The sequence below is a fragment of the Protopterus annectens genome, chromosome 11.part0, assembly GCF_019279795.1.
Source record: "Protopterus annectens isolate FY-2018-M chromosome 11.part0, PAN1.0, whole genome shotgun sequence".
In the NCBI taxonomy this organism is placed as follows: domain Eukaryota; kingdom Metazoa; phylum Chordata; order Ceratodontiformes; family Protopteridae; genus Protopterus; species Protopterus annectens.
The window spans coordinates 631568122-631594875 of record NC_056745.1 but is presented as its reverse complement, the minus strand read 5'-3'; the positions used below and the strand labels follow the sequence as shown (position 1 = coordinate 631594875).

At 44.0% G+C, this 26754-nt stretch overlaps 1 protein-coding gene across 1 annotated transcript in view; it reads right to left on the bottom strand.

Moving 5' to 3' along the window:
* Positions 1–26754, bottom strand: part of UPK3A (uroplakin 3A) — a 931143-nt gene that overhangs the window by 612397 nt on the left and 291992 nt on the right. The window contains exon 4 of the mRNA XM_044087232.1: positions 21850–21938. Within this exon, the coding sequence (XP_043943167.1) occupies positions 21850–21938 (89 nt within the window). The remainder of the gene's footprint in view (positions 1–21849; positions 21939–26754) is intronic.

The window sequence follows — 26754 nt, the reverse complement described above, 5'->3', positions numbered from 1 at the left end:
TTATGGTCTCTGTTTATGATTTAAAACTGTACAGCTCATCAGATGAGGAACTGAAAGCACAGCTGCAGGTTGTCAAAACTTTTTCAGATGATATAAGAATGTCATTTGACCTTGACAACTGTGCAAAAGCAACCTTTAAAGCAGGAAAACTACAGCACCAGGAAAACATCAATTTGTAACAAGAATGTGATATAAAAGAACTTGAGCAAGAGGGAGTTTTTAAGTATTTAGGAATTGATGAAGTATCAACAACAAAACATGAACAAGTGCGAATAAAACTTAGTAAGGAATACTTTAGAATACTTAAATTCTGAAAACAGCATCAACATCTAGGAACAAAATCCAAGCTATAAACCAATTTGCTCTTCCTGTCCTAACTTATAGTTTTGGAGTGATTGACTGGCCCCAAAACATGTTCCATGGATTAGATAGGAAAACAAGGAGGAAGCTTCATGTTCACCAAATGATTTATAAAAATCAGCGTATACCAGGATTATATATTCCCCATTCCAAAGGGGGGATGGGTCTCCTTGAAATTCATTATATGTATAGATCTTCAATCGTGGGACTCCACAAATCTGCTGACCATACCTCTCAACTGTACAGATTTTTGCAGAATGTACAGATTTTTGCCTCATATTTTGGTCCAATTTTCATAAAATTGTGGTTTTCTGGCAAATTAGTGGCAAATCATTAAAGACAAAAGTTAGAAAATTATGAGACATTTGAATATCAGACTTCATAATCTTCAGAAAATTCACGCTAATGCAAAACCTATCATATCAACTTTTTAAGCTTGTAAGACTAAACACTGTACTTATTTTTCAGCCTCTGTCCCAATTTTATTTATGCCTTTGTCCAAATTTCTTGCTCTGAGAGGTATGCTGCTGACCTCAAGACCCAAATGTAGTAAAAGTTTTGAAACATGAGGAGAATAAATCCAACTTAACTTCTCTGCTTAATTTAGCAGAAGTATTTTGTCAAGCAGAAATGGAAATTAAACCAGAAGTGGATAAAAATCAGGCAGAAACTGAACAAAACAAAAAGAAAGAATATAAGGTGAAGGATCAGATGGAGAAGGCAAGAAATCTGGAAAAAGCATAAATATAGTTGCAAGTATAGAAAACTTCTGGAAGAAACTCATGTTGATCAGAACGAACACAGGAATGGTTAAGTAGAGGCGAATTCAAACCAAGAGACGAAAGGCTAATATTTGCAGCCCAAGATAGTGGGCTATATGTACACGCTGGTTTACAAAGTCCATTGAACATGTGGGAGAAACAGACAAATGTAGGTTTTGTAAAACTGAACTGGAAACAGTCGCACACCTTGTTGATGGCTGTGACATACTAATGGCAGAAAGACTGTATACTGAAAGGCATAATAATGTGGCAAGACTGTTGCACTAGGGGTTGTGCAAACATTATGGTAGTGAAGTGGATGAAAAACACTGGGAACGAGCTACAAAGAATCATAGAAAATTATGAAGTTTATATCACATGGATCACCGTACCAGCAGTGGTGGTGCTGCGGTAGCGTTGTCGCCTCACAGTAAGACACTGTCCGGTTCGATTCTCAGAGCGTCTTCTGCATGCAGACATGCGTGAATGGGCGTACCTTCGTTGAAGGTTGTGCGTCAGGGCTGGTAACTCTGCACGTAAAAATCAACTACCAATCATTAGCGGACCGGAGTCCCACTGTGGCGACCCCTAACCGGGAAAAAACCAAAAGACACAACATATCACATGGATCACCCATTGCCAACAGCTCAAAAGATAGATGCTAGAAAACTGGTTACAGTGGTCCAAGAAAAGAAGACAAAAGTAGCATTGATCACTGAAATTGCTACATCCAGTGACTACAGTGTCTTAGATAGAGAGACACGAAGTCATAAAATATCAGGATTTGCAGGCAGAAACGAGAGCAATGTGGAAGAAAGTTACCCAGCCAGTTCCAATAGTAGTTGGAGTAACAGGTCTTCTAAAAAAGACTTTACAATCGTTACCAATCCACGTTACCCAGTACGAATTGCACATTGCGAGTGTGGTAAAGAGCACTTCTGGCTGACATCAAAGATTGAAACAATGATAATTCCATGATCTTTAATCATACTTTGACTTAGGAATGGGGTGCATTCCCATCATAGTATTAGAAACCCAAAAGATTTGGAGAAATTAAAAAAGGCACATCTCAAAACTGCAACAATGGCCCCAGACACAATATCTGCACAATCATTCACACTCTTCAAAGCATACTTAGATACTTGCAAAAGATTAGAAACAAGAGGATTCAGAAAGGAGCTACCTTCTGAAGTAAGTATGGCAGAATATTACCTCACACTGTGAACACAGTACAGAAATCAACTTCCACATATGCACCTGGCAGTTAATTCTCTTACCAAATCTGTCTAATACATTCTCTTATCTGCAAGTGAAGGTCTCATATTGACCAAAAGGTGTTTCCAGCTAGCAAAGAGGTAGTATAATCAGGTGGATTAGATCCAAGATGTGAAAACTAAAAGGTGTTAGTCTGAGGTATTTTAAAGTCTGGCTTTTTGAAGACTGAATATTGAGAATCAGGAGTAACACAGGCTTCACTAAACACATTCTCCAAAGCAGGCAAAATAAAAGGGTGGGCGTAGAATGAGGTTACAATGATTGCAAAAGTGAAACACAAAGAACATCTCTTTCCTCCAGATACCCTGAGAAGCATTTCCTGGACAGTCTCCCAGACCCAAAGACCATCTCCTATGAATCGGACACTGGAACAGCCGAAGAGGACATGGCTAATCCCCAGTCCATGGGTGCTGAAAAGGGTCACACCAGAGGAAAACAAAGGAGTGAGCTAGTGGTTTGAGGAACAGATGGCTATCACAGGTTCACTAACCAACAGCTGAGACATTGTGAGCATGCAGTGGCAGCAAAGGTTCTACTGTTTTTAAATACAGCTAGAGAAGAACTAGCAGGACCAAAGTAAGTATCCATGCTGTAGTTGAGGAAGGCATCTAAATGCTGGTAAGAGCTGCTTGGCAGGAAGTTGTCAGACAAGTGTTTACAAGCAGTACACACACAGTCCCCCCTTCTGTAAAATCATAAGCATTACACAGAAAATCCTTTCAAAAATAAAGCACATCCCAATTCTCTGACAGAAGAAAAGTGGACATGTTGTCTTGAACTGTATACAATCACTAAACATATACACATTCCCTGCCAGAACACTTCCCAATCCTTAAGTATGCACAAATACTAGGTTTTCACAAACTGCACACATTTAACACAAAGTCACTCCCAAAACAAAAAATTAAACCATAACCTGGCAGGAAATGCTGGGTTAAAGAGGAGCTACTGCTTTTGGTCAAAAATAAAATCTCAATATTTTCTTAAAAGGGTAATAATTTGTCTTGGAAGGGTTCCCCCTGATGGGACTTGTCTACCTGAAATGAAGCTTGAAGCAGATTGCTGCTCCTCGGAAGCCTCACAGCTGGCTCCCCTTGAGGCAGCAATAAACTACTTAAGATTTCTACACTCTGACAGCCGACTTCCTTCCAACAGGATGGCCAGTCTTGCAGTCAGAATGTAGGTGTGGGAGGGAGCTAGAGCTTTGGGAAGCTGGTCAGTTGTATTCTATGCAGGATACAGTCCATATAGCCAAAAGGCTACTGCAACAGTGATTGACTAAAAAAATATATATATATATCCTCACCCTGGCAAAAAAACATACAAAAATAAGGGGTTGGAGAGATGGGCTACTGCAGCGGTGATCTCTTTAAACATCTATAGTGATGGTACGTTTACTTAAACAAGTGTAGTATCAATCATTAGATCCCTGCTGCAGTAGCCTTAGTTACATGGGTAAAAGTACCATAGCTTCTAATGAATGGGGGTCCTGGAGACCCAGGAGAATGGTCCTAGTCGTGGAAAAGGCGTTTACTTTGTAGTGCATTGTAAAAGTATGCACACAGGACCACATTGCTGTCTCTAGAACACTGAGTCCATACCTTTCCAAAAAGTGACTGAAGTAGTCAAGGTCTTGGCAGAATATGCTTGGATCCTGCCAGGAATGGACTAGTCATGGGGGAAACAAAAGAAAATGGTATGTGACAACATTGGTCGTGAATGGAGACTAATAGGATTTATCTGAGGTGGCCCCCAGATTCAATTTCCATATGCGAGGGTATGTCCCGGTCCTGTGGCTTTGTTTGCTACAATGTTTTGCTCTGATGGAATTTAAGACACCTGTGAGATGGTGGTGAATTGCTGTATCCCAGGCTACCATGGCTAATCTGCACAGAGTATGATCCAGAACCACTTGTTTATGTACCACAAAGAACAGTTGTGTACACTTAACATAAATGTAGATGTTCAAGTGTATTCACTGTTGCAGTCATCATATTTGGGTTATCCTGCCAGGGTAGCCCTCAGCCGGCCCGAATACCAGAGGCTTAGTATTTCTGCAATGGTTAATGTCGCTTCAAGACTGACATCAGGTCGTCAGTAGTATAAAGTAAGGCAGCAGACACCATTACATCAGTTTTTCTTGCCCTGTCAGGAGCCCCCAAGTGGGAGCCAGGTTCTGGTGGAAGAACCCCACCAGTGGAAAGTAAATACCAAAATGACTCTTGTAAGGAAAGAGAAGAAAGAAGAGGGGGATGGAGTGAGGGAAACCAGGACTGCAACAGTGAATACACTTGAACATCTACATTTATGGTAAGTGTACACAACTGTACTATGTTCTTCATGTTTCACTGTTGCAGTCATCACATTTGGGTTGAGTCCCAAAGCTGAGGAAAAGGGAGAGGCAGTCAAGGAAACTAGGGGCTGGCTAGGATGCCCTGCAAGACTGCAGAGCAAACCCTGCCCTGGATTTGGAGAAGATACGCAAGTGGTAGTGTTTGGTGAAGGTGTGAACAGATGTCCAGGTGGCAGCCTCCAGGATGTCCCTGGTGGGGACTCCTCTGAGGAAAGCTGCAGAGGTGGAGGCTGCTCTGGTAGAGTGAGTCCTGACCCCTTTAGGGGGTGGCTTTCAGTGTTGCTTGCAACAGAAATGGATGCAATGTGCTATCCATTTGGAAATAGTTTGGAGATTGCTTTGCCCTCTGCCCCTGTAGCAAAGCTAACCAGCAATTGATCAGACTTTCTGAAGGATTTAGTCCTGTCCAGACAGAATCTGAGCTGTCTGTCATCTAGATAGTACATGATCCTTTCTCCCTTGTTCTGTGGGTTAGGGAAAAAGGTTGGCAAATGAATGGATTGGTTGAGAGCCACACTGGACACCACTTTGGGCATGAAGGATGGGTTAGTCCTGAGGGAAACCCCGTCAGCATGGAAGATGATGAAGGGCTAAACAGCTATGAGTGCTTGTAGCTCAGAAACCCTCCTAGCTGAAGTGATGGCCAGAAGGAAAGCTGTCTTCCAGGAGATAAACTTTAGCTCTGCTGAAGATGCTGGTTCAAAGGGGGGCAGGGTGATCTTTTCCAGTACAAAGTAAAAGTCCCAAGCTGGGGATGGTGCTCTTCTGGGTGGCCTCAAGTTGCTAGCCCCTCTTAGGAATTGTTTGATCAGAGGGTGTGAGAAAAGAGGCTGCTCAGTGGGGAAATGAGCAGAGATAGCAGAGGCATGAATTTTAATAGAGGAAAAAGAGAGACAACTGTGTAGCAGGTCAGCTAAGTAATCCAGGATGAGAGGGAGGGAGGGCTGTGCTGCATCGGCTCCCTTAGCCTGAATCCAGGTGCAGAACATTTTCCATTTGTCAGCATAAGACTTTCTAGTACTAGGGCATCTGGCCTCACGTATAACATCTAGAACCTGTTTACTGAGGTTGGCAGATGGTTAGGGAATAAGCCAAGCTGCCAAATTGAGGGTCTGCAATTGGGGATGCAGGAACTCTCCTTCCCTCTGGGTCAGGAGGGTTGGGGTCTGAGTGAGATGCCATGGTGGCAATGGAAAAAGGCATGTGCAGCAGCGGGCACCAGTGCTGCCGAGGCCAGTCTGGAGCAATAGGAATTGTCCTTGGTTTTTCCTACCTTATTTTGAACAGTACCCCGGGGATGAAAGGTAGTGGAGGAAAGGCATAGACCGATAGATTGACCCAGGGGAAGGACAGGGCATCCACTTTCCAAGCCATTCAGTGATGCTCCCTGGTGCAGAACTTGGTGAGCTGATGGCTGGTGTGGGATGCAAAGAGATACACCTTCGGGGTGCCCCATTTCTGAGTTATTAGGGTGAAGGTTCTTTTGTCTAGCTGCCACTCATGTGGGTCCAGAAGATTTCTGCTTAAGTGGTCTGCCAGAGAGTTTCCAGGTCTTGAGAGAGTGTTGACCAAGGCTTTTTAGGTAGCAATGAAGTTTCCTCATATGCAGTCTGGCATACGGAATGAGAAGAATGTAAGATACCATGAACCCCAGAGCTTACAGGATTTTCTTGCAGATAACTGGGGTCTGGTGGCTAGCTGAGAGAAGTAGGCTGTCAGTTAAGTTTGCTTCTGTGGTGTAAGGAATGCCATCTGCGATGCTGTGTCCAGGCTTGCTCCCAGGATATAATCCTTTGGGTGGGTACTTGTTTTGATTTCTTTTCATTGATTGTGCACCCTAGGGAGGTCAGTAGGGATTTTACAAGGGGCGGGTGCTTGAGTAGCTTTTCCTGGCTGTCTGCCTGAATTAGGCAGTTGTCTAAGTATGGGTAAATTTGGATATTCCTTTGTCTTCAAAAGGCAATGGCTGGAGCCAGACATTTTGTGAAAACTCTGGGAGCAGTAGATAAGCCAAAGAGAAGTGCAGAGAACTGAAAGTGCAAAGATCTTGCCCTGAAATGCAGATATTTCCTGCATGATTCCCTGACAGGAATGTGGAGGTATGCCTCTTTTACGTCTAGGGTGGCTAGCCAAGCATCCTTGGAGAGTATGGGTAGCAGCTGCTGGAGGATAAGCATTTTGAATTTTGGTATCACCAGGAAGGTGTTTAGAATGGATAGATCGAGGACGGGGCACCAGGTGCCCTCTTTTCTGGGTACCAGAAAAAGAAGAAACCTTGGCCTTTTTCTTCTATTGAAGCATGCTCTATTGCCCTCAAAGAGCAGGGAAAGGACTTGCTTTTGCATCTCTACCCACTGCTTTGGAGGTAAGATCTGGGAACCCTTTTGGAGTTGGAAGGGTGTGGAAAGAAAATTTGTATTCCTACCCCTGGGACACTATGTTGAGGACCCAGCAGTCATTGGTAATGGTGGCCCAGGTGCTTGTGTGAAAGGAGAGTTTTCCTCCTAGGGGTAAGTGAAGATGGGCAGAAGGAGGGGGTGGGGGAGGAGAGTCATTGAGTTCTTACCATGAGGAGGTGACTTAGAACTCCCTGTTTTTGAAGTGGAGGAAGTCTACTGTTCTGATTTCTGAATTCCCTGTGCTGCTGTCTGGGGGGAGGTCTGCTTCCATGGGGTCTGGGCTGAACTGACCTGCTGGGAGCAGGAAAAGACCAGTGCTTGGAGGGGCAATGCCTGCTGAACCTGGGTGGCTGGACCTGTAAGATAATCCTCAACTGTCTGCATAGATTTAGCTTTTTCTTCCATCTTTTTTGACCTCTTCTGCCTTAGTACTAAATACGTTGTCTTTGTGCAAGGGTGCATCCAACAATTTAGATTTAACATGGTCTGGCAAGGGCTGTTCCTTAAGCCATGCATGTCTTCCAAGGACAGAACCAGTGACTGCTGCCCTGCAAGAAGCTTCTAGGGAATCAAACCTACAGGGCAAGATGTGTTTAGTTACTTGACCTGCAGAATGCATTAACACTTGTAACTCTTTAGATTCTGCACAAGCAGGAAAGGAAGAAACTTTTTGTTTGAGGAGTTCCAGGGTATGTAGCTGAAATTTTAGCATATGGAACTAGCAATTTAGTGCTCCGATAGCAAGAATAGTAGAGGTGTATACTTTTTTACCCCATCTGTCTTGTGCTCGGGAATCCCTATCTGAGAGGGTGGGATTCTTAGCAGAGGTTGCTTTAATTCCTTTAGGCCCTTGAGGAATTACCTCAGGGTCAGCAGTAGGACTTTTAAAAATAAATTTGTGTGAGTCAGGGCTCTAATACCCATCTGGCTTTCTGGGTGCAGAAGGGTGGGTGTCAGTAGTCAAACTGGATTCCAGGAAAACATCCTCCACAACATCCAGGACTGGGGGAATGGCCACCATTTTAAGCATTTGAGACTGAGGCAAGGAAGCAGGTGCCTGAGATTGGGTCATCTGTTTCTTGGGTGTGGTTCGTACCCTGGGCCTTAGAAACTCAGTAGTTTTCGAAAGAGCAGCAGATGCGAAAGAAGTCGTCAGCTTGTGTTGAGAATCAGTAATGCAAAGAACTTCCTTGGAAGCCAGTGCCTGCTCAGCGGCTCCAGACCCATCCAAGGGAGAGACAACCACAGGATCCTTAGTCAAAGAGTTTTGTGGCATACCGGACTCTGAAAGGGTCTCAGTAGCAGCCTGCGAATCCACAAAAGCAGGCATTAGGGGCTGCAGAGAACTGACAACTAGCTTAGTGGAAGTTTTTTCAGAAGATATGCTGTCTGATGGCTTACTGAAGCCATATCAGAATTAGAGGACTAAGCAAAAGTATCTAGCTACAATAAGGGCCTGACTACGTATAGTTCTGGCATTGAACAAAGCACAAAAGCGACAGCAGGGGACTTCGTGGTCTGTTAACAGTACAGTTGTGTATACTTACCATAAACGTAAATGTTAAGAGGGTCTTCACTGTTGCAGTCATCACATTCGGGTTATCCCTGCCAGGGTAGCCCTCAGCTGGCCTGAATAACAGAGACTTCGTTTTTTTGCATCGGTTGCTGTTGCTTGAAGACTGACATCAGGTCGTCAGTGGTGTAACGGAAGGCAGCCAACTCCATTAGATCAGTTTTTCTTGCCCTAACCAGTCAGGAGCCCCCAAAATAGGAGGCCAGGCTCTGGTGGCAGAACCCCACCAGTGGAAAATAAATACCAATATGTCCCTTGTAAGGAAAGGAGAACAACAAGGAAGAAAGGTAACAAAAAGAAAAAAAGGGGGAAGGAGGGAGGGAAACCAGGACTGCAACAGTGAAGAAACTCAAACATCTACATTTATGGTAAGTGTACACAACTGTACTATGTTCTTCGTGTTTCACTGTTGCAGTCATCACATTTGGGTAGATTCCCAAAACTGAGTAAATGGGTGGAGGCAGTCAAGGAAGCTAGGGGCTGGCTAGCATGCCCTGCAAGACTGCAGAGGCAAACCTTGTCCTGGATTTGGAAAAGAGAGGTAGGTAGTAATGTTTGGTAAAGGTGCGAACAGATGTCCAGGCTGTCCCTGATGGGGACTCCTCTGAGGAAAGCTGCAGAGGTGGAGGCTGCTCTGGTGGAATGTGTCCTGTCCCCCTTGGGGGGAGGCTTGCCATGCTGTTTGTAGCAGAAATGGATGCAGTGTGTCATCCATTTGGAAATGGTTTGCTTGGAGATGGCTTCGCCCTCTGCCCCTGAAGCAAAGCTAACCTGCAGTTGATGACATTTTCTGAAGGGTTTAGTCCTGTCCAGATAGTATCTGAGCTATTTGTGCACATCTAGAGAGTGCAGAATCCTTTCCCCCTTGTTTTGAGGGTTAGGAAAGAAGGTGGGCAAATGGATGGATTGGTTGAGAACCACACTGGACACTACCTTGGGCATGAAGGATGGATTAGTTCTGAGGGATACCATGTCTGCATGGAAGATGATGAAGGGTTCCACTGCCGTGAGCATTTGCAGCTCAGAGACTCTTCTGGCTGAAGTGATGGCCAGGAGGAAAGTTGTTTTCCAGGAGAGAAATTTTAGCTATGCAGAAGAAGCTGGTTTGAAAGGAGGCAGGTTGAGCTTTTCCAAGACAAAATTAAGGTCCTAAGCTGGTGTTGGTCTCCTTCTGGAGGCCTCATGTTGTTTAGCCCCTCTGAGAAACTGTTTCATCAGAGGGTGTGAAAAAAGAGGCTGCTCAGTAGGAAAATGAGCTTAAATAGCAGAGGCATGAATTTTTAGAGAGAAGAAAGAGACCACTGTGTAGTAGGTCAGCTAAGTAATCCAGAATGAGAGGGATGGAGGGATGTGCTATATTGGCCCCCTTAGCCTGGATCCAGGTGCAGAACCTTTTCCATTTATCTGCATAAGACTTTCTGGTGCTAGGGCATCTGACCGATCGGATAACATCCAGAACCTGTTTACTGAAGATGGCAGGGGTCAGGGTATAAGCCAAGCTGCCAAACTGAGAGTCTGTAATTGGGGGTGCATGAATACCCTTACCTCTGGGTTAGGAGGTTGGGAATCTGAGGAAGATTCCATAGGGGCAGTGGGGACAGGCTGCGCATCAAGGAGTACCAGTGCTGTCTGGGCCAGTCTGGAGCTATGAGACTGGTCCTTGGTTTTTCCTCCCCGATTTTGATCAGTACCCTGGTGATGAGTGGTAGGGGAGGAAAGGCAAAGACAGACAGGTTTACCCAGGGGAAGGACAGGGCATCCACCTTCCATGCCCATGCAGTGATGCTCCCCGGTGCAGAATTTTCTGAGCTGATGGCTGGTGTGGGAGGCAAAGAGGTTGACCTTGGGGGTTCCCCATTTCGAAGTTATTAGTAAGAAGGTGTTTCTGTTGAGCTGCCACTTGTGGGGGTCCAAAAGTTTTCTGCTTAATTGGGCAGCCAGGGAGTTGAGAGAGCCTAGCAGATATTGTGCTAACAGGTGTAGTTGCATGGAAAAGGCTGTAAACCAAAGGGTCATGGCCAGCCTTCACAGCAGGTAGGAGCGAGTCCCTCCCTGCTTGATGATGTACCACATCACTGTGGTGTTGTATGCTTTGATCAGGAGAATCCCTGGAGACAGAAGGGGTTTGAAAGCTATCAAGACCTACTGCACAGCTGTCATCTCTTTTTGACTTGATGCACAGGGGGAGTTGCTGGGGGCTCCATTGGCCCTGTATGCACCTGCCATCCAGGCGTGCACCCCAAGTGTAGTCTGTGGTGAGGGTCTGGGCTGCAGGATGTGGGGAGAAGAGCAGTCCCTTGTTGTGGTAGCAGGCTGTTGCCCACCACAGAAATTCGTCCTCGGGCAAGGAATAATAGGTAAGAGTTTCTAGATCTTGAGAGTGTTGACACCAAAGGCTCTTTAGGTACCATTGAGGTTTCCTCATATGCAGTCTGGCATATGGAATAAGGAGTATGCAAGATGCCATGATTCCCCAGGCTTGCAGGAATTTCCTTGCAGTAAGCTAGGGCCTGTGGCCAGTTGAGAGAAGTAAGCTGACAGGAAACTTTGTTTTTCTGGTGTTAGGTATGACATCTAGGATGCTGTGTCCAGACTTGTTCCCAGGAAGATTATTCTTTTTGTGGGTACCGGTTTGGATTTCTTTTCATTGATTGTGTACCCTAAGGAGGTTAGTAGGTCCTTTACAAAGGCCAGGTCTTTGAGCAGCTTTTCCTGGCTGTCTGCCTGAGAGAGACAGTCGTCTAAGTAGGGGTAAATTTGAATATTTGTCTGCAAAAAGCAATGGCTGGAGCCAGGCATTTTGTGAAGACTCTAGGAGCAGTAGGCAAACCAAAGGGTAGCACAGAGAACTGAAAGCGTTGAGATCCTGCCCTGAAGGAAAGATTTTCTGCAAGACTCCCTGATGGAAATGTGGAGATAGGCCTCTTTTAGGTCCAGGGTGGCTAGTCAAGCATCCTTGGAGAGTATGGGTAGCAGCTGCTGGAGGGTGAGCATTTTGAATTTTTGGATCACCAGGAAGGTACTTAGAATGGATAGATCGAGGATGGGTGCCAGGTGCTCTCTTTTCTGGTTACCAGAAGAAGTCTGGAGTAGAAGCCTTGGCCTATCTGCTCTGCAAGAACGTGTTCTACTATTCCCAAGGAGAGCAGGGTATGGATTTGCTTTTGAGCCTCTGCCCACTGATTTGGTAGATCTGGGAACCTTTTTGGGGTTGAAAGGGTGTGGAAGGAGAATTTGTACCCCTGAGACACAATGTTCAGAACACATTGGTCCTTAGTAATGGTGGCCCATGTGCTTGAGTGAAAGGAGAGTTTTCCTTCTAGGGGTATGTGATGGTGGGCAGAGGTGAGATCGGGAGGGGATGAGTCATTGTGAGTTCTTACCATAAGGGGGTGGCTTAGAACTCTCTGGTTTTGAAGTGGAGGCAGTCCACTGCTTACATCTCTGCAACCTCTGTGACTGCTGTCTTGGAGGTCTGTTTCCATGGGGCCTAGGCTGGCCCTGTTTATAGGTGCAGGAAAGGACCAGTGCTTGGAAGGAAAATGCCTGCTGAACCTAGGGGGCTGTTCCTGTAAAAAATCCTTAACAGTCTGCATAGATTTTTGCTTTTTCTTCCATCTTTTTTAACACCTCTTCTGCTTTAGTACCAAATAAGTTATCTTTGTGCAAGGGTACATCCAACAATTTTGATTTGACATGGTCTGGCAGGAGTTGCTTCTTAAGCCATGCATGCCTTTTAATAACAGATCCAGTGACTGCTGCCCTGCAAGAAACTTCTAGGGCGTCAAAACTGTAGTGGAAAGTGTGTAATTATTTGACCAGCAGAGTGCATCAATTCCTGTAAATCTTTAGATTCTGCCCAGGATTTTTTGTTTAAGGTATTCCAAGGTATGTTGCTGATATTTAAGCATATGGAACTGACAATTTAGTGCCCTGATAGCAAGATTAGCGGAGGTGTATACTTTTTTACCCAATCTGTCCAGTGCTCTGGAATCCCTGTCTGAGTGGGTGGGATTCTTAGCTGAAGTACCTTTAATCCCTTTTGGGCCTTGAGTAATGACCTCTGGGGTCCACTGTTGGGTTTTTAAAAAGATATTTGTGAGAGTCAGGGACTCTGTAGTACCTGTCTGGTTTTCTGGGAGCAGGAGGAAGGGTGTCTAGAGTCAAGCAGGATTTAAGGAAGACATCATCCACCACATCTAGGACTGGGGGGATGGCTAAGGGCCTGTGCTGTGGAAGGTCCAGGAACTCTGCATCTCTTTTTAGACTGTGGGTAATCCTGACTCTCCCATTTGAAATGCTCCCTTAGAGTATGCAGAGTTTCCCCAAAGGAAAAATCCACTGGGGGAGAGGCTCAAGGAATAGATTCCTCTGCATCAGATTCCTCACATGTAGAGAGGGGCTGCATGATTCATCTGACTCTTGTTCAGACAAAACTACTGGAGACAGATCTCTGAGAGAGTGGCTTGGCTTCCCCTAATCAGCATAAGGTCCTCTGGCATTTTAAGCATGTGTGACTGAGGTAAGAGAGCAGGCACCAAACAATGGTTGGCAGTCTGTTTCTTGGGGGTGGTTTGACCCCTGAGCCTAAGGAACTCTCTTGTTTTAAAAAGAATGGTAGCCATTAAAGAAGTTGTCTGTTTATGTCTGGATTCGGTATTGTGAAGGACTTCCACAGAAGCCAGTGCCTGCACAGCAGCTCCGGACCCATCCAAGGAAGAAACGACTGCAGGATCCTTAGCCGAATAAGAGTTCAGCAGCATAACGGACTCCGAAAGGGTCTTGGTAGGGGGCCTGCGAAAGCACCTCACCAAGTTCTGGAGAACTGACTACCAAGCTTAGTGGTAGTGTCGTCGGAAGGTTTGGTTCTGTGCGGTCTGTCTAGGTTTACGTTTTTTCAGAAGATCTGCTGTCAGATGGCTTACGGAAGCCATATTGGAGTTAGAGGACTGTAATCGGAAATATCTGGCTACGATAAGGGCCTGATGATGAATAGTTCTGGCATAAAACAAAGCACAGAACCAAGAACAAGGAACATTGTGGTCTGGGACTAGACAAGTGATGCAGTATGAGTGGAAGCCCTGGTGTGGTATTGGAATTAGAGGACTGTAATCGGAAATATCTGGCTACGATAAGGGCCCAATGATGAATAGTTCTGGCACAAAACAAAGCACAGAACCAGGAACAAGGGACATCGTGGTCTGGGACTAGACAAGTGATGCAGTATGAGTGGAAGCCCTGGTGTGGTATTTGCTTTCCACAGGCGAGGCTATTAATTTTTTCTGACATCGGTTAGTGCAAGAAAAAAGGATCCCCAATGGGGTATTTAGCTTTCGAAGACCCAACTTCAATTCAGAAATGAAACTCGGGTATTGGCAGACTGGCACTAGTGTGAACTGCTTCTGCTTTAGGTGCCACTGCAAGAAAGACTGATGTCTGCTGCCTTCCTTTATACTACTAATGACCTAATATCAGTCTTCAAGCGATAGCAACCGACGCAGAAATACTATGTCTCTGGTATTCAGGCCGGCCGAGGGCTATTTTGGCAGGGATAACCCAAATGTGATGACTGCAACAGTGAAACATAAAGAACATCTGGCCATACTGCTCAGCCCAGTTTGCTTGTACTGCTGCAACATTTGTAGAAGGTGCGTTATTCTGCAATACAGAAGAATGCAAGTTATTATGTTAGCCATTATCCTGGTTTAAATGCCCCGCTCCCAATTCTAATGCGAGTCTTTGATGTAGTATCCCTTCCAATCTGTCAGTTGTACAAGAAGGGCGAGGTTTCCCTCTGTTGCAAAACAGACAGCTCTCTTTGAACTTCAACTTCTGGTGTACCAGAAAACAGTGGTTGTAAAGATGCCAATCCTGTAGCCATAGTGTATCCAAACTTGCGATAAAAACTTGAACAGTGGACAAACTACGAACAAAGGCACCAGGTACAAGAAAATGCATCAAACACTCCAACTATGTCCACAAAAGGCTAGGAATTCACTTTAATAGTATAAGTCCTTTCGTTTTAAAAACCATAAAACTTCAGATACATATCTTTTTCCCCTCCCCTTCTTTAAATAGTACATACAAAATCATGTGACTCTCCAAAAGCAGTGTCATGTGATCATTCCAATTCCATATATATTGCCGGTATAAGATAAAAACATTCCAAAAGGAAAGAATCCACAGACATGAAAATCCCAACGGATCAAGCGTTTATTCGTACAAAACACAAGTTAAGCTCTTTCATCAGTCTAATCAGCTGGCTTCATCAGAACAAGTTGAAAGACACACAAGCAGCCTTTTATACCTAAAGTAGATCACATGACTAGGTGGCAAAAGTCAAAATACAAAATAAATAAAGCAGATTAAACAAACACCACATTTCTAATCATAAAAAATAAACACAAAGGGTATAGTTTAAAATACTTTAAGTACTATAAGAGAGTAACCTTAAATTGCAACTAAAATTAATACTATCATTGAGTCCAGGGAAATTGAGTGCATCCAATTTTAGTTGTCACCACAATTCCCTGAACTCAAGACTATCATTGCACGGTCCACCCCTGGGGTCTTCTAAGACCTGTTCTAACACAAAAAATTTAAAATCATGCCCAGGAAAATCAACATTTTTGCTATCATAATGTTAATGTGGGAGAGAAAATTTTTGTTTAATTCTCCTTTTTATAACAAATGGTATTTTTATTTGCATTTTATAGACTATTTGTTTTTTTGTTTGAAATGGCGACATCAATGACGTACAAGATTTCATATCCTACATTAACGGGACTACTGAATTTTTGCATTTTACCTATGTTTATAGAGCAGATGAAATTATTTAGATGTTGCAATCAGGAAGAACATGGATTTAGGTGGTTTTGTCAGCGACCTTTATAGAAAAACCACCTACTGTAACCATTTGTTACATTACAAGAGTTGTCATCTAAAACATGTTAAATGGGGAGTCATAAAAGGTCAATATGTTAGGATTTCACAGATGGTTAGTTTGGACGTTGACTACCACTTACAGTGTGATATTTTAAGGGACATGCTCCTGGCTAGAGGGTATCCTGCTGCTTTAATTGACCAGGTACATAAAGAAGTTCAACAACTACGACAGAATGGTAGGTTTAAACCACTACTTATAAAAGAGGCTAGTGAACACAACCATATAGTGGAACAACTCAGCAAGCACAGATCATACTAAATACGCTTGTTCATTTTTTTCAGATTTTCTCTTGATCATCAGTACATTTATGATATACTGAAGAACAACTGGCATGTGTTTCATGGACAAGGTAACATCTTAGATAAACTGGGCTTTGAACCCCATATTATTTTCAAAAGGGGCTCTACTATAATATACTATAAAAGACCTTTTAGAAAATGAAACACAAAACCCCTGCTTTAAAGGGAACAAGCGTACCAGGAAATATGGCTTTTGTGCACAGTGTAACTTTATTCTTTGTACAAATATGGTAAGAATTAAAAATATTGTAATTAAACCCAAAGGGAGTTTTTCTTGTTACAGTAAAGGTGTGGTTCATGCTTCTCTATGTACCAAGTGCAGTGGGTTCTATATTGGTAAACACAAAGACGTTTTAAAGAAAGGATTTATGAGCACTGTAGAGATGCAAGAACGGGGAATATTACTAATGCCCTTTGTAAACATTCTGTTGATTTTCCCGGGCATGATTTAAAATTTTTAGTGTTAGAACAGGTCTTAGAAGACCCCAGGGGTGGACCGTGGAATGATCATCTTGAGTTCAGGGAATTGTGGTGGCAACTAAAATTGGATACGTTCAATTTCCCTGGACTCAATGATAGCTATTTAAGGTTACTCTCATAGTACTTAAAAGTATTTTAAACTATGCACTTTATGTATTTGTTTTTTATGATTAGAAATGTGATATTTATTTAATCTGCTTTATTTATTTTGGCTTTTGCCACCTAGTCATGTGATCTACTTTAGGTATAGGTTCATAGGTTGGTACTAGGCTATCGGCCCTAGGGCCTATGCAAGCCTAGCAAAAATTCCCTGGATATTTCTTCCCACAATATTTACTTCTCTGGGCCCCTGTCTAGCAGGGCGACTGACATGATCCCCAGGGTGAATTTCCTATCTCCCATCCAATCATCAAGGTTCCTTTTGAAGACTGTCAATGAGGCGCTCTGCTTGACATGTATGGGCAGTCTATTCCAGAGTATGGGGAATCTCTGGGTCAGGAACCTATCCCTCCAGCATGTTTTGTTCATTGTGATAAGGTTTAGGCCCCTGGAGCTTGTGGCTCTGAGAGATTGGGATTTCTTTAAGTGGAGCATGTCCAACAACTCAGGGTTTGACATGGCCTTGTATGTTAAGCAGAGATCGCCTCTGAGTACACGATATGCCACAGAGTATAGCTGGAGTTTTTTTCAGACGGTCAGCATATGGCATCTGCTGTAGGCCTGTGATTCTTTTAGTGAGGTATTTCTGTGGCCTTTCCAGCTGTTGCAGATGTCTTATGAGGTACATACCAAATGGGGCATTATACTCTATAATGGGTCTAATGAGGGATGAGTACAGTGGGACAATGACCTCCTTTTTTCTGGATGAAAAGCGCTTAATGATGAGGTGTACCACATAGAAGGATTTCCTGACTGTTGTGGCGATGTGGTTATCGAAAGTGAGACCACTGTCCACCTGTGTCCTTAAGTCTCTCATCACACTTTCAATGTTTAGCGTCCTGCCACCTATGTGGTAATTCATGGGTACGTGTTTTTTTCCCAAAGGGGATAACTATACATTTCTTGGCATTAAGCTTGAGCCCATGGCTCTGGCACCAGGCATCTGTTTCTGTAAGGCCTTTTTGTAGAATATCCACATAATTTGGGGATTCAATAATGTCTCCCAGTTTGCAGTCATCTGCAAACTTTGTTAGCCTGAGTCCCTTAGTGTTGGCCTGTACTTCACAGAAGTAGATGCCAAACAAGAGTGGTCCCAGGACTAAACCCTGAGATACTCCACTTGTCTGGAGCTGGATTTGGAGTCAGCTACTTTTACAGTCTGGGTTCTGTCAGTAAGCCAGCTGACAACCCATCAAGTGACGTAGGGATTTATGCCCAGCTTAGTAAGTTTATCTATGATTCCCGAGTAGGGGATGGTGTTGAAGGCCTTGGCAAGGTCCAGATAGGCTGTGTGGACCACCTTACCCTCGTCCACAGCTCTGGAGACCGATTCGAAGAAGTCAATTAGATTCAGGAGACAAGATCAGCCAGTCACAAACCCAAACTGGGTGGGGGTCCAGTGTTTGAAGGTTGCCAATGTCTTTGTTTATAAGTTCCATGATAATGCGTTCCATGCCCTTGCAGATCAGGCTTGTCAGACTGATGGGTCGGTAGTTCCCGGGATCCAAGGCAGATCCTCCCTTATGGAGTGGGATAACTGTAGCTGTGCGCCACTCAGTGGGCACGAAGCCTGAGGTGAGGCTATGATTAAACATGACACATAGGTGAGGTGCCAGTTCATTTTGTAGTTCATGTAGTAGACAGCCTGGGATGTCATCTGCTCCCATGGATGCTGTATTCTTAGCTTTGTAGAGTGAGGTTTCTACCTGTGTGGTCGTGATTATCGGAATTTGGCAATCTTTTGGTATTGAGATGGGCCGTTTAGGGGGTGAGAGGGGGGTGAAGTTGGCACTAAATCGATCTGCCAGGATATTGGCAATATCCTTGGGATCAGTATATTTAATGCCATTCTATTGTAGCTCAGAGCAGATCTCAGCATTGCCATTTAGATTCTTCATATAACTATACAATGCCTTGTGGTTGTCTTTGGAATCTTTGGCAATTTTGTTTTCATAACTAGCTTTTGAGGCTGCTTGTGTGTCTTTCAACTTGTTCTGATGAAGTCAGCTGATTAGACTGACAAAAGTGCTTAACTTGTGTTTTGTATGAATAAACGCTTGATCCGTTGGGATTTTTGTGTCTGTGGATTCCTTCCTTTTGGAGTGGTTGTCCGGCTCCTGGTTTTGATAAGATAAAAACATCCTAAAGTAACACAATATACCAAAATATATACTATGCAAAATTATACAATTTATACTCCCTTATGAAGCATAAGCTAAAATGTTATGACATCCTCAAAACTTTGTTATAAATTTACAAATACGTTAGACCATCATTTTGCCTCTATGAAGCCTTTAACTTCAACATTGGCTTTCTACGTAGGCAAAATGGAATGCAAGCTCTGTAGCCACATTTATGAACATTTATATACAAGAGAAAAACAACAAATGCTCTATATAGACATCTAGAACAACATAATGACTTTTTAAAGTTTGGTGCGTTAGAAAAAGTGGAAAGGATCTCACGGTGGGGTCCTTGGTCTATTATTTTAAAAAAACAATAATTAATCTGGCAATTAAGGTTGGAATCGTATAAGCATTCTGGGTTGAATGAGGGTATCAGTATTGCCCCCAATGTTGACGTTAAAGGCTTTAACTAGATTGAGATAAAATGGTGGTCTAACATATTTGCAAATTTATAACAAAAGTTTTGGGGAAGTCATACACTTTAGCTTGTATTTCATAAGCGAGTGTCTTCTTCTTTCGGCTTTTCCTACCCGTCTGCTCATGATTGGCAGTACAATTTTTATGGTGACAAGTTGCCAGCCCCATGCCCAGCTTTCCACGTAAGGCACACACAAGCACACACTTGCGCCTAGGGCCAATTTAGAGTGCTAAATCCACCTACAGCATGTCTTTGGGATGTGGGAGGAAACCGGAGCACCCAGGGGAAACCCATGCGACCACAGTGAGGACATGCAGACTCCACACAGAAGGCACCCCAGCCAAGAATCAAACTGGAGAACCTCTTGCTGTGAGGCAACAATGCTAATAGCTGCACTACCGCGGCCCCCTCTTCATAGAGTGTAAATTTGTAATTTTTAGTATATAGTTTAGTATAGTATGTTATTTTAGAACGTTTTTATTTTTATACTGGCAATATATACGGAGTTTGCATGATCACATGACACTGCTTTTGGAGAGTCACATGATTTTGTATGTACTATTTAAAGAAGGGGAGGGGGAAAATATCTGATGAAGTTTCATGTTTTTTAAAACAAAAGCGCTTATACTATTAAAATGAATTCCTAGCCAATTGTGGCTGTACTTGGAGTGTCTGATGCTTTTTCTTGGACCTGGTGCCTTTGTTTGTGCCTAGTTTGTCCACTGTTAGAGTTTTTATCCTCTATAGTCACCCCATTAACTGATCAACTACTTGTGACAACTTCTGCACCACCCGACTTGCATATTAGAAATGGCTCCTCATACAGCAACCTCAAGTGCTCCTAAGCAACTCAGTGCTTGCTCACAAGAGCTGACTCGATGAAGGAGTTCTCTCCTTTAAGGTTCACACAAACGTCATTTCAATCACCCCCCCCCCACAACATGTTTCCTAATTTTTCATTTTAAGTTTCCTGCTTTTATTGCAATTAGAGTTCCTCTGTTTAATTGGTTAAAGTTGTCCTTCTGTTTAACAGTACAAGTGTTCCCTATTTATTTTCCATTTGCAGATTGAATGCAGATTGCTAGTTTACCAAGACAGTTATAAACTGAGGCTTTATCAGCAGCAATAGTGGTGGCTGCAGAAATAAATGCTCAACTTACATTAAACCTTGTGCTGTGGATCAATGACAATTAAAAATTTATTTTTAAGCTTTGATTTTAATGCTTTCATTTCAATTTAGTACCTGGGTTGAGTCTACATCTCATCAAAAATTTAAAATCCTAATACAGACCATCCTCTATTCCTTCCCTCTTGCAACAAAGAAATAGCAGTAAACGGAGTAAAAAAAACAGGTCTGCTGACAGAAGCTTTACTTCAAGACATTCCTGGTAAACTAGATTAACCTTGTTTTATGGTATCTGCAATGAGGAAACAGTCTTCTGCAAAACCTTCTCTGCCTTCAAGTAATTCTCCACTTCCTACATACTACAGAACTATATGCTCTGAGAAACAGGGAAAAAAACAGAACGCTAGAAAGTGTTGGACATAAAATTACACAGCAAAAAATAGCTTGTTGCAACAGGAACAAATATGATCCTTGCTTACTTGACAGTGCACATTTCGCAATTCAGAACATATGGAAAATGTGCATCATACCTCTTGACTGTACAGATTTTCACAGAATATCCAGATTTTTCCATATTTTTGGTCCATTTTTCATAAAATTGTGGTCTTCTGGCAAATTAGTGGCAAATCAATGAAGACTGATGTTAGGAAATGACAGACATTTGAGTTTGACTTCATACCCTTCAGAAAATTAACGCCAATGCAAAACCTGCTATTCTCTCAACTAAGTTTGTAAGAGTTATATTAAAAATTGTCCCAATTTTTGGGCCTTTGCCCCACTTTTACTAATGGGTTTGTCCAGGTTTCTTGTTCTAAGAGGTTCTGACAGGAATAAGACTAGCCAAAAACAGCCCAACATGGAGGGATGAAAGCACTTGGGCATAAGCTCACTAATCATGACACTTTTTGAAACAGGACATCAAAAGCTAACACTTTGTTCTACCCAATAGCAAAACATTTTTTTGGGGGGAGGGGGGTTGCATCCTTTCACCCTGCTAACTCCAAAGTCTCAAAACCTAGAAGGTGGAAACATCAGTTTTCAAAACTATTTGCCCCTTCTCTGAAGCTATACAACCTTGGACTCAAATGAATTAGGTATGGGGGAATCTGCTGGGCTTGCCCTTCTACAAAAGTGTTTGTGTAACAAACTTTTAACTTAAATGTCGGAGTCCTGAGCATATACTATACAAGCCACAAGCTTAACTCCATTCACCCATTTGTTTTAGGCTTGTGAATTTCTTGCCAGCTTTTTTAAGCTGCTGTGCTTGGTCTTACAAAGGACTCATACTTACATTATTCAACTATTTGGCTTTTCTGCTCACACCAAGTGTTGTTCACCAGGAAAAACAATCAAAGTAACCCATATTAATAAGTATTAAACTACATTTCCATGCAGAAGAGCCTTGAAAGCAGCACGATTCCAAAAGTCAAACTAGGAATAAAGACAGTTTGTTTAAAATCAACATATGCTCTGAGAAATTACAACAATGTGCATGTAATACAAAACAAACTTACTCTGCTTGGTGAATATTGCATCAGACCATGGTGTCTGAGCCAATACATGTTTTGAGCTTCCATTAACTCCCACAAGAAGGTATTTGAACCTGAAAGAGTAAAACAGTTTTATTTGCATTTGCTGAAGTAAACAAGAGACTTAGTTATGTACTTACCATAACTTGGCATCTGTGTAATCTGTAGTCACCACTCCTCACGTTAGGGTTTTTGATCAGATATTGGATCCGAGCTAGCATACTCAGAACACAGCTTAGCTCAAGCTCCTCCCCTCCCTCAGATCGAGTTTGCATAAGGAAGGAAGACAGACCAAAATACTTAAAACAGAACCACCAAATCTAACCAATCTTCCAGGAAGGGGGCTGGAGGGTGGGATTGTGATTAATGTTGACTACAGATAACACAGATGCCAAGTTATGGTAAGTACACAACTATAAATCTGATGTTATCTAGTCACCATTCCTCACGTTAGGGTCAGAGTTCCCAGCTACCTAAATCCTGGGAGGTCTCAAGGAAGGACATGCTGAAGAACTGTGGAGCCAAATGAAGCCCTTCCTCTGGAAGCCAAATACAACTTATAATGGGAAATGACCACATTGCTGCTGCACAAATGTCATCTAAAGATTGACGATCTGCAAATGCACTGGAAGTAGAAACTGCCTTGGTACAATGAGCCTTCACTGGTGTAGCCAAGGAAATACCTTCTGAAGAATAAATGAAGGAAATACATTGCGAAATCCAATGGGAAAACGTGACTTTCAAAATACCTCTGCCCTTTCTATTAATAGAAAAGGCGACAAATAGTTGGCATGAATGCCTAAATTCTTGCTTTCTATGTAAATAAAATCGAAGTTGACTATGAACGTCCAATGTGTGCAGAATATATTCCCCCTTTATTGGAATAGTTAGGAAAAAATACTGGGAGATAAATACACTGATTGAGATTCGCTGGTAAGGCCACTTTAGGCATGAAGGATGGATCTGGTTTCAGAGATGCCCTGTCCTTGTGGAAAACTAAGAAGGGCGGCTTGATAGTAAGAGCTTGCAACTCCGAAACTCTCTTTGCCGAAGTTCTTGCCACTAAAACGGCAGTCTTCCAGGAAAGAAATTTAATATCGCACAAAGCCACTGGTTCAAAGGGTCATTTTGTCAAAACCTGCAGGACCAAAGTCAGATCCCATGGGGGAGAAGGGGTTTTTGCAGGAGGCTGTAATAAAAAAAAAAAAAAAGAAACTTTTAAAGAGGTCTTGCAGAGGCATGCAGAAAAGGCAGAATTACCACCAAGGTGAACATTTAAAATCACTGCCAACTGTACCTTGATAGTGGAAAAACTAGCCCCTTCCTTAAAGGGAGAAGTCAAAAAGAGAAGTATTTCAGGAATAAGGACAGAGAAGGGGTACAAATTCCTATTCTTTGCCCAAACCGAAAACCTCTTCCATTTACTGGAAAGAACTTTCCTAGTAGAGGACCTCTGGGAAGCAAGAATAATCTCCTTTAGGAGTGAAGCTAGCCTGAAATCACTGGAAGTGGACATACCACACTGTCAGGCATAGGGTCTGAAGGTTCGGGAGTGGTAGGAGAGAAGGATGAGATAGCAGATCCGGAATTGGATTGAGCACCCAGGGTGGATGCCTCAAATGAGACCCTAGGAGGGGGAACCACACCTGCTGAGACCAAAAAGGGGCAATGAGGATCAGTTGACTCTTGAGGCACCTGGCTTTCTGAAGTACGCTGGGAATTAGAGGTAATGGAGGAAAGGCATACAGGAGACCCGGAGGCCAATCGTGGGTGAGCGCGTCCCTGGGGGATTCCCCCTTTGGAGGGATCAATGCAAAGAAGTTGCTGCATTTGTGGTTGAGAGGAGATGCAAACAGATTGCAGCTTGGATAACCCCACCAACAGAAGATCTGTTGAGCCACCAATGGGTTCAGGGACCTCCCGTGAGGAGTCAATATAGCCCTGCTCAATCTGTCCGCCAACATGTTGGATGCTCTGGGAATGTGTGATGCAATGAGAAAGTGCCCCGTGGCCATCACCCACTCCCAGACCCTCATGGCCTCGAGACACAGCAGATAAGAACATGTGCCCCCTTGCTTGTTTATATACCACACAACAGCCATGTTGTCTGATAGAACTGCAATCGTTCCCTGGGGGAGGCAGTCTTGAAAGGCTTGCAACAACAGAAGGACTGCCCTCATCTCCAGAACGTTAATGTGCACTTTGGTATCTGATGGTGACCATGTCCTTTGAATAGTCTGTCCCTGGAAATGCCCCCCCCCTCACCCCAGGAGGGAAGTGTCCGAGGTGACTGTCGCCACAGGAGTCGGAGGAATGAAAGGCCTGCCGCTAGAAGACCCAGTGAACGAATCCACCACGAAAGACGTTTGTGACACACTGGGGTGAGCTGAATGGGAAAGGATAGGGTATGCAGCAACTCTGACCAGTGAACTGCAAGGGTCCATTGAAGAACCCTCGTATGGTACCGAGCCATCGGTACCAAATAAAAGGCAGTGGGGGGGGGGGATGGCAGAATTGTTAAGGTGTTCACCTTGCAGGCATAAGGTGCAGCGTTTGATTCTCACATGGGGTAACTGGCTAGGCTTAAAATGGCCCACAAGGGTGATTAGCCTAGTACTAACCTATGAACCTGAGAATGACCGAGGCCAGAGGACAAGTTAGCTCCAGTAAGGTCCAAACTTGGTCGCAAATAAGCAACACCCAAAGAGATAAGGCTGGGACCTGAAAGGTGGTATCCAACAGAATGCCTATGAACTCCATCTTTTGGGTTGGAATCAAAGAGGATTTCGCCATGTTCACTGTAATGCCCAGCAGATAGAACAGGGAAAGTACAGTGTGAATATTGTTTAGTAGTTGGTGACTTCTAGGGGCCATCAGGAGCCAATCGTCCAAATACGGAAAAATTTTGATTCCCTGCAGCCAGAGATGAGCTGCTGCCACCGCCATGCGTTTGAACACCCGAGGGGCTGAGGTGAGACCAAAGGGCAGGGCCCGGAACTGAAAATGAGACTCCCAAGTGAAAGCAGAGAAACCTCCGGGACCGTCAATCCATTTTTATATGGTAGTAAGTGTCCTGGAGGTCCACTGAGCACATCGAGTTGTTGCTGCGCAAGAGAGGCACAATCAACTGCACAGTGACCATCCAAAACTTTTCTGCACAAACTGGTTCATGCGACTGAGATCCAAAATAGGACTTGGGTCTCCTGTTTTCTTTGGAACCAAAAAGAAGTGGTAATAAGTTCCAGATCCTCTCTGTCCTGTGGGGACCCATTGGATGCCTCTTTTCTGAAGAAGATTTACAACCTCCTATAGGGCTGCCTCTTCCTGACTGGGTGACATGTCCGGAAAAGAACTGAATTTTGGGTGAATTTCCAAAAAGGGAATGCAATTACCACTGGATATAATTGCCAGCACCCACTGATCATTTGCAACACTTGTCCAGGCTATGGGGTGCAACAATAACTGACCCCCAACTGCCTCTAGGGACGGACAGCCGGGCAACACCTCAGGGATGCTGCAAATGTTTCTCAGAGAAGGGTTCCCTGGAACCTTGGTTCTACAGGCCTCCACTGCCCCTGGGGAGATGTCTACCATTGAAACCTCTTCCCCATCCCCTGGAAGAGGAATCCTCCTGAACATCTTGAAAGGGAGACTGTCTTCCTGAATAACATTTTCTTACTCCCCTTCTGGGTCTTGGAAAAGGACCTCTAAGGGGCAGAAAACCTGATCACAATGGCTAAGATCTTCCCTTCCTGTTCACTGTGGGTCAAAGTCTCCTTCACAGTGGGACCAGAGAGTGTGGAATCCTCAAAGGGGGCGTTAACAAAAGACATCTTTGAAGGCCTCTGCAAACCTGCTCAGATGGAGCCAGGCATGATGCCTAATTGTGATATCTGAGCCTGCCGCCCATGAGGACCCTTCCGCAGCACTAGAAATTAGACTCTTGGACAAATTTTCAACTGAATGAAGGGTTGCACAGCTTTGGAGAAACTACCTTGAATTCCTCCTCAGATATGGTCCCAGAGAGGACAGTAGATAGTTCCTTTATCAAATCCCTCTGCAGATGGGTGAAATGTGCAAGATAATTTAATGCTCGCAGGCTACAATCAGCAGAGATAAACACCCGCTTTCCAAACCAGTCTATAGCCCTCGATTCACGATTGGGAGGATGGACAGAACACCTCTGCTCTGCCAATTCCTTTTTGGTGGCAGTGGCCACCACAATAGCATCCACCAGGATCGCTCTGGACCAAAATATTCTATTGGTTGGTGGGCTCAAAAACATGTCTGCTTTCTTAGGCACTGGCTCCACGGTATCTGGCTCCTTCCAAGCCCTGCTGGCCACAAGATCAATGAGACGATCAGCGGGGGGGGGGGGGGGAACCACCCAAGAGGTGGATGGGACCATACCAAAAACCTCCAGACATACGGCTTCCTCTGAGGAGAGGGTTTGGGTACACCAACTGCCTTTGGCTTTGAGGATCTCGAGTATGTCTCATGGACCCATCCCCATCATCAGCATCCATATATCCTAGCTAGGTAAGGAACTCCATAGAGGAGTCAAGAGGTCTCCTCTTACATGTCCTCTTCCTGGGAACTTCCTCCGCCAGCGATTGCGGGGAAGACTCAGAAGAGGAGGGGCCCCTGGAGGCCAAGTCAGATGGGCTGACCAGAAGCAGGATGATACAAGCCACTGATACTTTGGCTAGGTAGGATGACCATGCAAGGGAGAGGCAGCTCTGATAGCAGAGAAAGATCTTTTGGCAGCCCGGAAAGCGGAAGAACTAGAAGAGGTTCCATCCCCCTTTCCTGCCAATACAACCCTAGCAGAAGAGAAGGTGGACCCCCTCCAGCCCGCCACTCCACCAGACAGCACCAGACCGGAGTTGT